The following is an 18,763-nucleotide window of genomic DNA, read 5'->3' as shown; positions in this document are numbered from 1 at the left end:
AAACCTTTTCTTTCGTATTATTGACCGCTGTTGCGGAGGAAATCAAAACAACATGAAGCAATGGCTCATGTTGTAATTACCTCTTTGGAAAGAAAAAGGAATAGACAAGTTCAAAAACATTAAATCCATTTCCATGTTCCCGATCACTGCACATGCAGTTCATTTTCGCTAGATAAATGTTCCTAATCATCAATGGCCTGCATATACAGTACCTGTGTGTGTGTGTGTGTGTGTTTGTGCGCAAAGGCTGTGTGTGAGCTTGTGGGATCTCGGGGGAAATGCCCACAAAGGTTCTCATTTTTAGGCAGCGAGCTAATTAAAGCGGTGGAGCAGATGGCGCAGACTCGGCCTGGACATAATGAGCCGGTGAGTGGCGAGACGAGCCGGACATGGCAGACGAACCGGACATGGCAGGACAGCTGTGAGGGGTTTGCGAGGTGACCGGAATTGAGGCGTGTGTCCCAGGAGCTTCGCTCCACTCCAGCCAAGAGAGTGGAGTCACAACTGCACAGAAAACTTTGAGCCGCTTTTATTTATTAATTTCTTTGAAGAAGAACCGACTGCAGGTGGGCGTTCAAACATTTGTGCATGCAGAATAACTTTTAATACTGCCATGCCATCAGGGTGTCTTTTATTCATCTTTCATTCGTCTCTCCTCCATCCTTAATCGTTCGATCTTTGGCAGGTGTTTTTTTCGGTAAACACCAAATCCCTCAACACCTGTTGCCAGCTTTTCCTGTCTGCCAACTCTCACCAACCCTGCTCTAACTGACACACCGTTGTGTGCACAGCAGTTGGGCAAATAACAAAACAGCTCCAACTGTGAAATAAACAACGGTGGCTTTACCAGTGTAAAACGTTCTTTTTTATTTGGATGGAAGTTAAGTGGCACACAACAACAACAACAGAATAAAAGGCTCAGAAGAAAAGGCAGACATTCCTAGAGGTGCAGACGTACTTTGGGTAGCTCGCCTCAGAGGAGATGTTCCGATATACCGCTGCGCCCCGTGCGAGGAAAAGGTCGAGACCAGCGGAAGTCTGCACTCCCCGGTGCGAAGAGGTGAAGTTTGAGGACGTTAGGGTGTACCTGGTGGAGAGGAAAATGGGCCGCAGCAGGAGGAGCTTTCTGACCCAGCTGGGCACGTCTAAGGGCTTCATCGTGGAAGACGTCCTCAGGTTGGGAAAAAGAATAAGGTCATGTATAAGGTCAGCTACGAGCTGATGGTAGGAGGCTAGGAGGGTTTTATGTGTTTGATAGGTTTGACCTTGTGGTCAACTTTCAAGGCTTCTTTTGGGTCACTCACAAAGGCCTGTTTGAGCATGGTGTGCTATCTAGCCCCTCGGGCTAATAAGTGCAAAATTGAGGCTTAATTTTCACGCTTTAAATATCCATTTAAAGTCTGCAGGAGTAAATCATGTTACGATTGATTTAACTTAGAATGGGATCCCACAAAGATCAGGCTGTTCCTCTGAGAAAAAAAAACTAAATTGTTAGGACGTTATTGAAAAGAGCCGTTCTCCAGTGAGATTACTCAGTGTTACTTTGTGCCGTTCGTTCTCTTAAGAAAGTTCAGATCCAATTATCTAATTAGAGAGCCACTGTTGTCTCATGAATACTTCATTAGGAAGGGTGAGGGCATCCATCCTGTCTTCGCTACACCTTAGTGGATTTTCCCCCTGAGCCATAACTCACTGCTCCTACATAAATACGTTTAGGATGGGGAAGAAATTGGCAAACTCCACTACCTCTTTTAGAAGAAAAAAAGAAAAAAAGACGAAAAAAAAGAAAACATTGCAAGAAAGGTAAGAGAGCACACACAAACTTTTTTTGAATGAGTTGGGCAAAAACATTTTTGTGAAGTTGCACTTAAGGAGAGATGTTTTGCGAGCTTGTTTCCTTCTGGCTTATTGTGCGGTATTTATGGAAGCAGCATGCCTTTTTCATTTATTTATTTTTTGCCCTGATTTGAAAGCATCTTTTGAATCCCAAGCTGTGAACAAAGCATAAAGCCCCCATTCCCACCCCCCTACTTGTCACACGCAATGCTTCAGATGAGTCAGTTTCCCTTTGAGGCCGGCGATCCTGTCGATGCAGTCTCCCGTTATTTAAATGTCCACTTTATTTTTTGGGGGCCGGGCAGCTCAAGACTCAGACTTTGAGCTCCTCTGATGAGCAAGAGTGTGTGTGTGTGTCTGTGTGCGTTTCTTTGCTTCTGTTGTCGCAAAGATCAATTTGACTTTTACAAATTTACAGTAAAGCCAGTTTACCCAAATGTATGTTCCTTCAAGGTAAAAGATTGAAGTTAGCATTTGATTTTGGTTAATAAAGGGTCCTCACGGATATAATAAATCCAACGTGCGTGTGTGTGTGTGTGTGTTGGTGCGCAAGTGTTTAAATGCTTGTCTAAGTGTGCCTGCCAGCCGCACGCCAGCATGGCCATGGCTGCATTCCCAGAAACACAGCTTGAGCGCTCCTACGGTTACACTTGGCTTGATACAATTGTTTGAAACCAACAACAGGAAGTAGAGCGTGCACGCCTCAAACTGACATTAATTCTGCAAGCCGACAAAACTGATATCAGCTGCAGTTTGATGTCAACACCTTCTGCATCCAGTCTACTCATACACAAGTTATAGGTAGACGGCCTTGAGCATAAGGTCGGACACAACGCATGCAATCCTCTGTGCATCACACACACACACACGTCTGATGCACATGAATGTGGATAGTAATATCGACATGTTTCTCCCGGCTGATTGATGAGCTGCAATGAATGCTCTTTTACGAATGACTAACGTTAGTTTAGTTCGTTTCAACTTTAACCCTGTGTTGGCAGTCGGAGGGCTGTCCCCGCCCAGCTTCTATCAATAAATTGCTGCTATATATATATATATATATATATATATATATATATATATATATATATATATATATATATATATTTTTTTTTTTTTTTTTGCAATACCTTCTTGCTGACATGTAAATTATATGATTACACAATTATAGTTCTAAATTGGATATTTGACGCTTGTGTTGGCAGGGCAGCTCACCTGACACCAACGGACACACCTGGCCTTCGTGGCACCGCTGACCACTCTGTCTGCTTCTCTCTGAAAAATCATTTTTTCAACATTTTTATTTTTTATTAGATAATAATTATGCAGGGAGTGCAGTTAGTGACAGTGTGGGCTCCCGGGTACCTCTGACAGCTTGATGGGGTATAGCAGCAGGGGACGGGGTATATCAAAGGGTACATTTGAAATAGAATCATCCTTCTAAAGTTGAAGCTCGTTTTATTATGATTTTCTTATACATACATACATTCAATTCAATTCAGTTTAATTTGTATAGCCCAAAATCACAAATTACAAATTTGCCTCAGAGGACTTTACAATCTGTACACATACGACATCCCTGTCGCAGAACCTCACATCGGATCAGGAAAAATTTCCCAAAAAATAGAAAAAACCCTTTCACGGTGAAAAAAGGGAAGAAACCTTCAGAAGATCAACAGAGGAGGATCCCTCTCCCCGGATGGACAGAAGCAATAGATGTCATGTATACAGATGAACAGCATTACAGAGTTACATAAACATTCAATGAATATGACAGAAATGTATAAAAAATTAGTAGGCATGGACCACGATCCAGATTTCTACAATCCATGAAACAGAAGGAGAAAGAGAGGAGGTGGCGGCAGGGCGCATCAGCAGGGCCATGGCAGGAGGCCGGGTTACGGAGGCAGGAGGCCGGCCCACCAGGCAGGAGGCATCATGAAAGAAGCCAGACCAATGAGGTTGGCCTTTAAGGCAGGAGGCACAGAGAAGGAGGCAGGGCCATTGGGAAGGAGGCCAGGTCTATGCCAGAGGCTGGATGTTTTCCAGGTTGGATGTGAAAGACTAAGAACAAGGCTTTCAAATGAGTTGTAGTTTAATTTAGGTTTAGGATTCATAGGCTTGAGTCAAAGGTGGCTGCTACTCCACCTCCTCGGCCGGTGCCTCGAGGAATGTGAGTATTAATATGACTTGGAGGAGTTGATTCATTTAGGCTGACATATTCTTCATTGCTCAGCCAGGTTTCAGTAGGACACAATAAATCAATGTGATTGTCTGATATTAAATCATTTACTAATACAGCTTTAGATGACAGAGATCTAATATTTAAGAGTCCACATTTAATTATCCTGTTTTGTTGCACTGCTGAAATAGTGTTGATAACCTTTATTAGGTTTCTGGCTACTTTTGATTTAATTAATTTAAATGGCTGTTGGACAGACACAGTCTCTATAGAGTTTTGGTGGGTAACTGCTCGAATGGAATTGCAGAGAAGGGTGTAAGACTACAACTCTGCTTCTCCTTCCTGATCTGAACCCTGGGTTGTCATGGATTAAGTCAGTTAATCAACTTGGCCATGTTTGCAGAAATGAGACGTGCTCCATCCAGAGTGGGATGAATGCCATCTCTCCTCATCAGATCAGGTTTTCCCCAGAAAGTCTGCCAGTTATCTACGTAGCCCATATTGTTTGCTGGGCACCACCTCGACAACCAGCGGTTGAATGCGGCTATACATGTCATCATTGATCAAATTGGGGAGAAGGCCAGAGAAAATGTTAAATGCATTTTCTAGGAACAGTGGGGCTGCTGTGAAGCACCCGGGGAGCAACTTGGGATTCAGTGTCTTCAAGCCTTTCGCTTCGGGGCAGCAACTGCGGTAACTGTCACAAGCTGAATTGATCTACCGTAGCTGGCCAGGTAATTCAAACGCCGTCTCCAGCCAGCTTTTAATATTTTCAGCCCACCTTCAAAAATAGACTGAGGCTATTGCAAGTGGTTTGCATGTGGAGAAATCCAAAGCTAGTCTGTGATTGGACATCACAGTTGGGCCAAAAAGCTCATCAGATGGTCAGTTGGTCCATTTCTCACGTTGTTTGTATGTGACGTCTCGGTCGACTGGGCACGGAAGCAGCTCCTATTGTGTGATTTTAACAATCATTGAATGTCATTCAATTAGGATATGTATTCGTTATAATCTATTTACTACCAACAACGAGCAGTGGAGATGAATCTTGGGACTAGCTGTAGAAGGCAAACGGTTGAAGCCTGGCCATGGTGTAAAAATATGTCATGGACACACTGCGTCTTGGATTGGCCTGTTGGATTTCACTGAGAGGAATAGGAAGGTATCTGCTGACATGAGACGAGACACGAGAGAGAGAGAGAGAGAGATTTGATTTTTGAAAGACACTTTATTCACACATTCATAATTTTACAATGTGTTTTTTTTTTTTAAATCACAGGTCTTGTTTTTAAAAAAATAAATAAATCATCTGATAAAAAACTGCGCAAACACCAGCTCCTCTTCCACAACAGAACAAACAAGGTTTTTAAAACACCAACGTTGTTTAAAAGCATGCAAGTCTCCAATGTGCTTATAAAAACGGCAGAGGCTGACCACCACCATTATTACCACCATCACCATTATTACCACCAATATTACCAGCATCACCCTCACCCATCCCACTCACCTCACTCACACCACTCACACTCAGCTCAGGCACTGCAGCAGCAACCCTGCGCCGCGGCGCTGGAATGGGTCGCCCAGACGCCACGGCCGCAGCCGCACCCCTGACCGGAGATGTGAGCGCCGCCGCACCTGCGCTCCCAGTCGGAGCCGCCGCGGTTCCGGTTGAGTATCATATACAAGTATCTGCGGTGGGACACTACGTGCTTCAGCAACTGATCTTTACACCCAGACAAGATCTTCCTGATCGGGGAAACCACCTTCCCGTGTCTGGAGAGCTCTTTGCTGAGGAACTCGTCGGTGATGAACGGAGGGACATTCGATACAAGGACTCTAGTAGCCGGTTGCTACTACGGACAACGGAAACACCTGGACAAACAAATCTTTCACCGTGAGGCCCGCCTCCACCACACGGTTCACCTTCTCCTTCACACGGTTCACCTTCTCCACCTGGTCCAGGAAGATGACCACGGCGCCGTTCATGCGCGCGGCCGACTTAATGCTGCTGTGCCCGACCCTTGCCCCCACAGCCATCCCGATGTCCTCCACGCTGCACAAGAAAGCGACCGAGATTTTGATGCCGTGGTTCCTCGTGAGGTGGGACAACGTGTCTCCATTTACCATGGCGTCTGACACCGACTGGCGAGACACCGGCAGGAACAAACAAACACCCAAAGAAAACCCATAAACTACCGCAAAAATACACAACTCACAACCCAATCTACGGTGAAACCCAACCAATAAACTAAATTAAATTAAAATACATAACTACGGGAAATAAACAATTCGAAAAAAGATCCGCTCACTCAGCAACTCACTCACACACGCAAACTCCCAGCATGCACCGAGAGAGAAAGAGAAAGAGAAAGAGAAAGAGAAAGAGAAAGAGAAAGAGAAAGAGAAAGAGAAAGAGAAAGTGAAAGAGAAAGAGAAAGAGATAGCTCTCCCTATCAAAGCTCATTGACTTTAGCCCGTCTTTGTGTCTGGGCTCCCACTGATTCCGGGAAGTACAATCTGGTACTGGGCTTGCATTCTCGCTCATTTGCATGTCAATCTGCCGTTTCACATTCTATACAGCTATATGCGCAAGATAATCATCCAAACTTCAGGGGCTGGATTATATCTAGGTGAACATGGCACGAGGAGAGAGTGTCTTCTTTTTCTATGATCTTTATCTGCGTTCCACCAGAGCAGCTCAACCCCTTGTGAGTTTAGAGTGGAGTCACTAATACTGCGGTTAGACAACTGTTCACGGCATAGAGATTTTGAGCTTTTGGAGATAAAAGCTTTGTCCCTGAGACACCTCAAATGCAATAATGATAATGATGAACTTTATTTATATCGCACCTTTCATACAGGCACAGTTGGTGCAGCTCTAAATGAAGAAACAAGAGAATATATGAAAACAGGCAAATTAACAAATTGTGCAAATTGTGTGAAAAAACCTAGCAGAATGTGAAATATGTCTTGTTTATCCACGTCTTTGTGGTGGGAAGGGTTTCTTTCTTTTGTAAACACGTACCATCAGAGGCCGGAGCGGGTATGCCGAGCAGACCGAGGATTAGTTTCACCAGTGATTTGGTCAATTAGGCCCCAGCCTGAGCTCTGCTGGGACATCTCTTAAAGAGTCTTTCCAGTGATTTACCCACGCCAGGAGAGAGGAAGAGGAGGAGCGTGCCGAGGGTAATTATGCACGGCTGGGCGCCCTGATTGGGTACGGTAATTAGACTCAGTGGGAGGAAGCAGAGAGGGAGGGGGCCACGATAAAACGTCTGTCGAGAGGAGTCTCGGCGCAGGGAGGGAGGCACAGTGGGTCCGTGCTGATTGTTGTTCACCAAGTGTTGATCCCCAAACAGCACGGGCAGGACCATGATGCTGAGATCCGAGCTGCAATTCAAAAGCCTCTCTTGAACCTCTGGACTCTCTAAAGACTGCCGAGATGAAACCCAGGAAATGTATCTTTGGTAAATCAAACGGTGAAGGAAATCCTTCACAACAATTCAAGGCTTCCTGGGAATCCAAATACATGAACACGGCATCAAAGCTTTTTTATATGGACATTTTTACTTTTTTTTACTACCAGGCCCCAAACACGTATTTTCTCGATCAACTCCTCGCTCGGATTGGTTTAGTCATACATTAACATATTATTAAATTAAGACAGTTTTGGTGCGTTCACATTTTTTAGGATTCCTGTGTTTTTTCTTCTCACTGGGAAAAGGAGACATTGCATGCGTCCGTCCACCAATCAGAATACAGTAACATCTTATTCCAAATCAGATGGGCGTGTGTTGCGGTCGGCCGTCTGTCAAATCTGATCAAACCACACACACACTTGATGATGCACATTAGTTATTAGTGTTGAAATTATTATTATGCACATGTAATGTTATAGATAGGTACTAGAGTACTTGAAATCAGGGCATAAAGAAGCTGTAATCAACACTTTGTATTAACAATGGATCACTACTTAAATACTTGAAAGGGGGTCTCTGATTGTGTTGAATCCACTGATAATTATAACAGAGCTTCATTTATTTCAGCTCGTTTTTTTGGTTTTCTGGCTCACTCTCACCACTCTCGTGATGTTTTCAGTGGCAGCGGTTTTCAGCAGGCAGCGTTTTTTAGCATTTAGTGTTGGTGGAGACCAAAACAGAGCAAAAAGAGAGCACATAACCTACTTTAATCCGCCAGGTAGCCAGAGTGACACCTAAGGATTGCTGATGTTGCTTTGTGTCATATCAACTTTGAAGCTCATAATACTCGTCTGTGTTGGGTTTACAGCTTTTTCCAACTGCTCTCAAATGAATTACAGCTTAATTGCTTTGATTTTTATGTTGCGCTCCTCTGGTTCCCATACAGATGCTTGAAATGTAAAACAGTTCTACACTTATTGACGCTTTAACAGAATGGAATGAAGCCATAAATGGAACAACGAACCTCATGACAGTTTGTATTTCTCTTCTTCCGTCTCCATAGCGACAAGGTCACTCACGTGGTGTCAGAGAATAGCCAGGCTGCATCGCTGTGGAAGTGGCTGAAGGAGTGCGCATCGATGGATCTACCCAACGTGCATGTGCTGGACATCAGCTGGTTCACTGACAGCATGAGAGAGGGGAGACCTGTTGCCGTGGAGACCAGACATCTCATTCAGGTGTGTGTGTGTGTCTGACAGAAAACACTTTGACAGATATAGGGCAAACACTAGATGGCACTACGAACCAAACAGGAGGCTTTTCATTGAGCGTGTTTCCACAAAATGAAACGGTATACTAAGGCATGCGCATGCACTATAAACACAGTTAGAGGGGAGGAAATGCATATTGTGAGGGCATTTCCTCCACATCAATAGATACGTCTTGTGATGCTTCCTCTCCCAGCAAAATCTATGATGCCAATCCCCCGACAGGGAGCACTTAAAAACAGGACACATCTAACTTCCCTCTCCCTCTGCTCATTTCACTTCACCTCGCCGACAGCAACAGAAACATATCGCGTGGGGAGAGTCAAACAACCCCGTCAGCTGGACACCAGGGCTCGGAGCGGCCCACTGACTGAAACACACACACACACACCCACACACATATTTACCATCGTGAACCGCCTCACGAGGGCCTGGCAGCGTGTATGGATTCTAAAATAAAGAGATATTTCGCTGTCCCCAAGTCACGTTTGCCAAGCTCCATCTACGTTTCCTCCCTAACTGCCTGTGCTGTCATGGGAAACATCCCTCCATGAAATGGGCTTTCGTCTCGCTTGGCGCAGCCATGTGAGCGCGGCGGCGCCTCCTCGCCGGCTGCATCATTAAGCGACAAGGCTAATGATGCCACGCTGACATTTATTGACCCATCTCCCCAGGTAACCCACAAGCTCACTTCTCATTTTGCGTCGCAGTTCCCCTCCGAAAACCGGCGAGGTAACGCGCGGTGGCATTTATGTGTGCGACTCTTCCAGGAGATTGTTTTTATGAGTCATAAATCCATTTAAGGAGGTACCATGTAGAGATAAAATATTCCCCAAACAGGCCACTTCTTGGGCACATTTGCCTGCAGCTCTTCTTGATAGTCTGGAAACGCAATGTGTTTTGGCGTCATAAATATTTTACACCAAGTCAGGGAGGAATTTCAAGTATTAAACCGTTGAAATGTAATATTTTCCATTATATGCCTTGGCTGGAAGAGAGGCTGTTTAGCCTGTTTAACTGGCGAGGTGGTAAGAAGTAGGAATATGCTGTTTGAAAGGAACGGAAACGGGAATGATTGCCAGGGATTTACAGTTTGCATCATGGTTTGTGAACACTTTTTCGCACTCACTCCTCCGAGGATGTTTGTGGGTCGGTGTGTTGGTGCGACGCCCCTTGGAAGGTGGAGGCTCGTTGACCTTTCCCCATCTTAGTGGCCCAAGAGGATTTCATTAACATTAACTAAGTGCACCTGTCCTCCTGCGTTACCTTGAAGGCTGGACACGTCCCAGAGTGTCTCCGCGGGTTTCGGAGGAGGGAGCAGCAGGAGCGGGCCCGCAGCGCTCACTGCAAGCGTGTTTAGTGACCACACAGCGAAGGTGAGGGGGACACCAGATACAAGCCTGGGCGGAAGCCACGTTGCCTCCGAGATCAGCCCGAGAGCTTTAACTTCCACAGAGTTGCAGCCCAGATGGGGAAAACCAGCCCCCGCATGCTGATTGCCCAGTTGCTGTCTGGACCCACAATCCCATATTGGATGAAACAAACCCGCAGCCGAGGTGGAAAAGCCTCAATGAAACTGTTGTAATTAGGAGTTAGAACATACAAGTCAGTTTTACTTTTGATTGGCAGAATATATTGTCCTGTCAAATACTTTCAAAGTTATTCTTTTTCTTTTATTCTTTTTTTTATTTTTTGGGGGAGAAAATTATGATTTTTCTTTTTTAATGAATTTGATTGATGCAGCCCAGTAGCGTGAAATGTACCAGCTCTTTTACATTATCTTTTTTTGAGACACCCCTGTTCCATCCGCAGCATCAGCCCCCACGAGTCAACACGCTCCTCTTCCTCCCCGCTTCTCTTCCTCTCCCATCCTCTTCCTCCACGTTCCGTATCACTCTCCCGCCCCTGATTCATGGGTAATTTTATGGACACAATGTTCCCTTTTGTGATGTCTAATTGTCTGCGAGAATATTAATATTACATTGGTAATCCGTTTGACATATTACAAACGGGGATCCGTTTCTCCAGAGAATGAAAAAAAAAGAAGAAAAAAGGCAATTTACAGGAGGCAAATTGGATGATGGCAAGCAGATCTGTAATGCCACGGGTTAGGTAGCGTAATGGATTTGGATGCCACCAGACTGTGAGATGAGTGTCATTAGCCTGTTGCCCTGGAGACACGCAGCCATAAAAATAACTTCTCGAAGGCAAATGGCAAAAAAATGTATGTAATTCAATTTGAACTCCTCGCTCTGTGTTGGTGGGGAATAGCCCCACACACATTTACACGTTTAGCCCTATCAACAATATGCAAGAGCTCTGACGTTGAAGGCAACACATGCGTGGGTTTACAAGTCTCTGGTTATCTTTGCACGCAGGATACCGAGCCCACGTCGGCAGAAGGTTCCACGCACACTCTCATGGCCACCGTGTCTCAATACGCCTGCCAGAGAAGGACGACCACAGAAAACAATAACAAGATATTCACAGTAAGGAAAAGTAACCTCACCTCAATGTTATGATTCTTTTTTATCTTTTGGGGGGAGTGAGGGGACTTTTTCACGTTTATTTGAGAGATGACCTGTAAAACAGGTGATGTGTAAAAATGCAGCATGCCTTTTATGACTAAACTATATGGTCCCCTTTGGAGTAAAACCAGCGTGATTGACAGGTCGCTACCACAGAGCTGCCCAGTCGGTGAGTTTGTCCATGTTTTCGTCTTACGACTTTAACCCTTTCACAGTCTGTTTGTTTAGTTTATGAATGTACATTTTAACATTTGTGGTCACCTGAAAACGTTTTACTCAGAGTTCAGTTGGATATAGATATAGCTCCACTCTCTTGCATTACTTCTGGTTTAAAAAAGCTAAGAAAAAAACAAAAACAAGATGGCGACAGCCAAAAGATGGTGACGGCAGTATGCCGAACTCGGGGCTTCAAAAAGGTGCTCCACAAACTAAAGGGCAACATCACATTGACGTTGTCCATTTACTCAAGTGCAATGGAATCATATCGGGATGAAGCACACTAAAAATGAAATAAGAGAATACGAAAGACGTTTGACATATTAAGAAAGACGTTTGTCATTTGTCAAGTATTCACAAAAGATAATACAAAATAATGTGGTTATTTAATATAGCATATTTATTAATTCATTTATTGCATAACAAGAAAAGCATGCTATATCATAACATATATATAATTTTGGTGAGAGTGCCAGCCCTGTTACAGCCTATGACCGTTACATGCTAGAGGCTGTCGCTCTCACTTTCCCATGTAAAAAAAAAAAGAACCGCCTAATCTGTTCTGCTCTAATTGGATGGCCAGCCTGCTTCACTCACCAGCGCTCTGATACAACTCTCCCCAAAATACATTAACCTGCAAATGAGCAGCATCTGCAGCTGTGGTGCTTTGGAGGCGCAACAGCTGACATGCCCACGATCTCTGGCACGGACACACGCCCCCAGGCGCAGTGTGATACGCCAAGATGGCCGACGGACGTGACACTCCTCACAAGCAATGAAGGATCCGTCCCTCGGCCATCTGGTGGTGTGTCTGTGTGTGTGTGTGTGTGTGTGTGCGTGCGCGCGCATGTGCCTTAGAACATCAGGTTCCCGCACAGCATGGGGAAGTGGTTGATCGACTGATTGGCTCAGGTGTTGATGAGTATGGAAGAAAAGCAATTTGAAGATGTCACTTTGGGCCCCGGGAAATTATAACTTTTCACGAATGCCTGACATCTTCGAGACTAAATTAATCTAGGAAACAATTGAATCATAAAACTATTTGTTGAGCATATTTGTATATATGGGTAGCAAAGCCATGTCAAATAGCCTATGCAGTAACGTCACATGAGAACGTGTGTGCCTGCGTGCACTTGGATGCTGTTGTGCGCATGGGCAGAATAAACTGTGTGAATTCCCAGACCAACGAGACGATGGTTGTCTGTTGTTTTTCTCCCGTGAATGCTAGCTACTACGGGCTACTAGCTAACCAATTTGGTGACTGCAAAACGATAGACTGCTGCAGGAATGTCTAACGCTACAGGTTATGGGCCCAGTCAATCAGGCCAAAGGTGGTTCAGACTTTTATTCGAGGGTGATGAGAAAAGTTACGAGCTCTGGGAAACAAGGTTCCTCGTGCACATGGAGTTACGCCGCCTCAGAGAAGTTATCTCGGAAGACCCGGAGATAGCTGAGGGTGACGAAGCAGCTCTCGCGGAAGACGAGGAAAACAACGGTGAGGCATATGCAGAACTAGTGCAATGTCTAGACAACAAGAGCTTGTCATTGGTAATGAGGGACGCAAAACGTGATGGAAGAAAAGCACTGAATATTCTCCGCGAGCACTATGCGGGAAAAGACAAACCCCGCGTTGTGAGTTTGTATTGTGAACTTTCCTCGCTCCATAAGGCTAGCAATGAAACGGTCACGGACTATATTATTCGAGCAGAGACTATATTCACGTCATTAAGAAGAGCAGAAGAGCATATTAGTGATGGGCTTCAGATGGCTATGGTAGTAAAAGGACTACCTGACTCATACAAGCCATTCATCGTGTACATCACTCAGACAAGTGACACTGTAACGTTCGGCGAGTTTAAAACAAAACTGCGAAGTTACGAGAGTACTGAAAAATATGGGAAGAGTGACGTGAATGTTGAAGAAGACAATGTGATGAAGACTAGCGGGGCAACGTGGCCACGAGGAAGAGGAAAGAAAATGGACCTGGCTGATGTCGATTGTTACACGTGCGGTAAAAAGGGACACATGGCCAGGGCTTGTCCTGACGGTTACCAGGTGAGAAGAGAGGAACGAAAATGGGACACACCACACCGAGGAAGGGGACGCAGCCGAGGACGTGGCCGTGACCATGTGAAGAAAGCTGATGGAGAGACAGAGGCAGAGCATACATCTTTCTGTTTCAGGCTGAGTGACTGTCCTACACAAAGAAGAAACAAGAAGGGTCTCATGGTCGACTGCGGCTCCACAACACACATGATCAACGACGCCACAAAGTTCAAAACAGTTGACAAGAGCTTCAGACCCGAGGACCACATGATCGAGCTCGCTGACGGATCCAAGGTGAGCGGGATGGCGAAGATGAGGGGAGACGCCGAAGTCTACTTGCTGGACAGCGAGGGACGACAGGTGAAAACGAGGCTCAAGCAAGCACTCTGCATCCCATCGTTTCCACAAAACATCTTTTCAGTCAAAGCAGCGACAGCCAACGGAGCTGAGGTCCGCTTCAAGGACGGTAATGACTTGCTGGTACACAAGGATGGTACCATATTCAAAATGGATGTGTATGGTAGGCTGTATTACCTTAGCACTGCAGAGGATGAAAATGTTGATGAAGTGTATGGTTGTCATGACATTCAAAAGTGGCATAAGATACTTGGTCATTGTAATTTTTATGATGTTGCAAAATTAGAAAAGGTGGTTGAAGGGATGTCTATAAAAGGGAAACATGACAAGTCCAACCAAAACTGTGAAATATGCACACAGGGTAAATTTACACAAAACAGAAACAGACAGGCAGACGCTAAAGCTACAACCGTACTAGAGCTAGTACACACAGACCTATGCGGTCCTATAGAACCTGCAAAAAAGGATGGATACAGGTATGCAATAGCATTTACTGATGATTACAGTGGGATGATTTTTCCATACTTTATTAAAGCAAAGAGTGACACGACAAAAGCTACAGAAAAATTCATAGCAGATGTAGCTCCAGATGGAAAGATAAAGTGCATACGGTCTGATAACGGCACAGAGTTTACCGGGCAGGAGTTCCAGTCTTTACTGAGGAGTAACTTGATAAGGCATGAGAAGAGTGCACCCTACTCACCTCATCAGAATGGAACTGCCGAAAGAGGTTGGAGAACCTTATTCGAGATGTCTCGATGCATGCTATTGGAGAGTAACCTCCCAAAGCAATTATGGACATATGCTGTACAGACAGCAGCTCAAATCCGCAACAGGTGCTACAGTAAGCGGCTAGAGCAGACACTTTACCGTGTTTTCACAGGAAAAACACCTAACCTATCCAACATGAATATATTTGGTTCTGAATGCTACGTATATCAGCAGGATAAGAAAAAGCTGGATTCTAGATGCAAAAAGGGGATCCTTGTAGGCTATGACAAATATAGTCCAGCATATAACGTGTATTATCCAGAGACAGGAAAAGTCCTAAAACATAGGCTGGTGAAATTCCTCACCAAAGGTAGCGCAGATAGACAGACTCAGACAGATTGTGACATGGGGGGAGACATTGAATGTTATGGAGATACACCATAAAAGATAGTCAACCAGGGTCAGGGACAGCCTGAAGAGGCTGCTGAGGCAGGTCCGACCCAGACAGATAGTACTCAGGGAGAAGAGGGAGAAAAGAGATACCCTATGAGACAGAGAAAGGCTCCAGAATACTTAAAAGAGTACCAGTGTAAAGCTGAGTGTAATAATGACGAATATGAAAATGTAGATTATTTCTACAGAGTGGCTTGTGATGTACCTAAAACACTTAAAGAGGCAATGGACTCTAAGAAGTCAAAAATGTGGGCTGACGCGATGAAAGAGGGAATGAACTCTTTGACAGAGAATAATACTTTCACTCTGACCCCACTGCCAAGAGGCAAACAAGCAGTGGGAGGTCGCTGGGTATATGCAGTGAAAGAGAGCCCAGATGGATCTGAGACTTGTAAAGCCAGATATGTCGCAAAGTTGAGTGCCAACTTGTAGTCAAGTTGAAGGGATTGATTATAAAGAGACTTTTTCTCCGACAGCCAACATGACCTCTGTACGAGCATTAATGCAGGTGGCTGTACAGGAGGATCTTACCCTACACCAAATGGATGTAAAGACTGCTTATCTCCATGCTCCAATAGACTGTGAGGTATACATGGAGCAACCGGAAGGTTTTGAGATCAAGCCAAAAACAGGGGAACACTTAGTGTGTAAACTCAACAAGTCATTGTATGGTTTAACAGTCCGGGCGTAACTGGAACATGTTACTGCATGAGCACCTTACAGAGAATGGTTTTGTGCAAAATGATGCTGATCATTGTGTCTACAGCAGAAAATCTGAGAACGAGAAAGTGATTCTGTTAGTATGGGTAGATGACTTAATCATAGCAGCGAGTAACAACACCTTACTCAGTGATGTAAAAGAAATATTGAAGAGAAGGTTTAAGATGAAAGATATGGGTCCACTTAAACACTTCCTGGGTATCGATTTCAGACAGAATGAGGGAGAGATCAAAATGACACAAAAGAGACACATAGAGAAGATATTAACGAAGTTTGGAATGTCCGAATGCAAACCAAGATCCACCCCATGTGAACAAAAGCTAAACTTTGACAGTGAGGGTGAAGTTATTGATTCAACAGGATATAGAGAGATAGTAGGTAGCTTGATATACATTATGACATGTACCAGACCTGACCTGAGCTGGGTTGTGAATAAACTATCTCAATACCTAGCAGAACCAAAGCAACAGCATTGGGCTACAGCAAAACACATACTGAGGTACTTAAAGGGTACTATAGATCAAGAACTACACTACCAGAAATGTGAGGAAAGCATACTACAACTGGAGGGATATAGTGATGCTGATTGGGCAGCCGATAGGGATGATAGGAGGAGCACAAGTGGATACTGTTTCAGCTTAACTGAAAATGGTCCAGTTATATCGTGGAAGAGTAGGAAGCAGCCAACGGTGGCATTATCCACCTGTGAAGCTGAGTATATGGAACTAGCAGCCACTATTCAAGAGAGTATGCACCTTGTACACCTACTTAGAGGGATAGATGGTAGTAACCAGCATCTACCAGTCAAGATATATGAGGACAATCAGGGGGCGATAGCTTTATCTAAGAACCCAGTATGCAGACAGAGAAGCAAACACATAGATATAAAGTATCACTTTGTACGGTCTGCACACGCTGAAGGGAAAGTATCTATAGAATACTGTCCTACTGAAAACATGGCAGCTGATGTCCTTACCAAGCCAGTGACAAGGGCTAAGTTTGAGAGTTTCAAGGGGTATTTGTTTGGAGAGTAATGTGAACTGACAGATGTGAATGTTTTTGAAGTCTTTAGAACACTGCCAGTATGCAACATGTTTTATTTTGGAGTTATGTATTTTTGGTTTCTATTTACCACTATAGAGAGCTATACACATGTCTTTGAGTGGGAGTGTTGAGCATATTTGTATATATGGGTAGCAAAGCCATGTTAAATAGCCTATGCAGTAACGTCACATGAGAACGTGTGTGCCTGCGTGCACTTGGATGCTGTTGTGCGCATGCGCAGAATAAACTCTGTTGTTTTTCTCCCGTGAATGCTAGCTACTAGGAGCTACTAGCTAACCAATTTGGTGACTGCAAAACGATAGACTGCTGCAGGAATGTCTAACGCTAAACAATTGGAACTATTAAAACAGTAATGAGTCCAATTGCACTGCTGTCACCGAAAAGGAAAATTCACTAAAAGAAGATATAGAGACAATAAAAACACATCAACTTTGATGTACTCTTTGCATTTCATTCATTTCAATTTTGATTCCTGCGAACCCTCTCCGAGGCACCGTCTCAACACCATATTTGGCACAGGATATGAAATCGCAGGTCTGAGATGTGTGTGTGTGTGGGAGTCTGGAGACTCTCTGATGAGCTTATACTGCTATAAAACATGGCTTACCGAAGGCAGTGCCGCTGAATGTACTTAATAGACACACGCACGTGCGTGAACAGAGGCGCAAAAGATGTGCACACCCACGAGCACGTCTCACCTGCTCCGTCTCTTATCCCCTGGTTTCTTTCCACAGCATTAACTCCATAATTAGCAATCCCTCTGAATTTCCCCATCCCCTTAAATTGACTCATTATCCACACAACGCCAGGCCGAAGAATGCTTTCTGATGAGAGAGAATGCTTGTTTGTGATGCGGTCTTGAGGAAGCCACATGCAACAAACAGACTTCTCATTTCCGTTTCAAGGGAGTAGTTGCAGTTTTAAACGCGTGGTTAAAGTTTGTCAAGTGAAACAAAAGAAATCATAAACAATTTAACAAACCTACTTTGTTAGCAGATGCAGTTTTGTTGAATGGGAATGAAATGTTTAGGAGACCAGGATGCCACTGAGGCAGAATGAAATGCATTCACTTGAGATGGTTAATGTTTATTGCTGGCCTCGCCCCCTTCGCCTGCAGCCCAAGTCTCTGTTTGGATATGAGCAACATTAAGCCAATAGACACCGGATATGATCTACTGTATTCCGGCGCTAATGAGGAGCAAGCTATTGATCCACAGCGGTAAAGCGGTCCTCGATCCATCCTGCCGTTATGCTTGATTGCAAGCCACAATAATGATGCAATCCCAGTGAATGCACGTCTAATGAAAACACTTTGGAGAGACACTGCGTCTGTGTGTGTGTGTGTGTGTGTGTGTTGTGTCTTCATGCTGGTGGAGAGTATGGGAGAGTGATGGAGTGGGAACTGAAAAGGTTGATGATTACCTCCTAACCGCCAGAGAACTTTGTAAGGCAAATGATAACCCGAATGAACAAAAAAAGTATCTAATTTCCAACAGAAACAGGCAGGATTTTTCTATAAATGTGATGGTTTTCAGTTCCCGAGAACGGGGAGTTTTTTCCATAATGCAGAAACAACACGCAGAGACGTCGACATTAGCCGCTCGGTGCCCTTGCTGACAAGTCATGTATGAACTCCGCGGTGTTGATCACTCCTTCACGAACGTTGTCGATGCTTAAAAGGTTTACTCTCGCTTATTAGCAAATGAGACGTCAGGGAGCAACATCGCGCTGATGCCAACAGGCTTTTGGAACAACACCACATCGTGGAATACCTTCACTTCAAATGACATCACTACATTTAGTTCATCACTGAGCGGCCACTTGAGGACGTTATCCTCTGAGTCCTCACAGGCTGCTCATCCGGCTCAAACACACAGCAGCGGATGGCCAAGCAACATGCACTGACGTGGGCCCTGGCGAGCCATTGCCACTGTCACCTAGCAACCACAGTCATTTGAGTTT

The 18,763-nt window shown here is 44.6% G+C and overlaps 1 protein-coding gene across 2 annotated transcripts in view; it reads left to right on the top strand.

Moving 5' to 3' along the window:
• The first annotated feature begins 338 nt into the window (after nt 1-338).
• Nucleotides 339-18,763, top strand: part of dntt (deoxynucleotidyltransferase, terminal) — an 83,447-nt gene continuing 65,022 nt past the window's right edge. The window contains exons 1-3 of one of the 2 annotated variants that reach the window (XM_034552711.1): nt 339-366; nt 8,501-8,675; nt 11,084-11,194. In XM_034552711.1, coding sequence (XP_034408602.1) covers nt 359-366; nt 8,501-8,675; nt 11,084-11,194 — 294 coding nt within the window. In that variant the 5' untranslated portion in view covers nt 339-358. Of the gene's footprint in view, nt 367-780; nt 1,177-8,500; nt 8,676-11,083; nt 11,195-18,763 lie in introns of those variants that run through there. The other variant, XM_034552710.1, reaches the window with a different exon arrangement.

Source organism: Cyclopterus lumpus, chromosome 15 (assembly GCF_009769545.1).
Source record: "Cyclopterus lumpus isolate fCycLum1 chromosome 15, fCycLum1.pri, whole genome shotgun sequence".
NCBI lineage: Eukaryota > Metazoa > Chordata > Actinopteri > Perciformes > Cyclopteridae > Cyclopterus > Cyclopterus lumpus.
The sequence above is the reverse complement of the archived record's forward strand: the minus strand, read 5'-3'. Positions and strand labels throughout refer to the sequence as shown.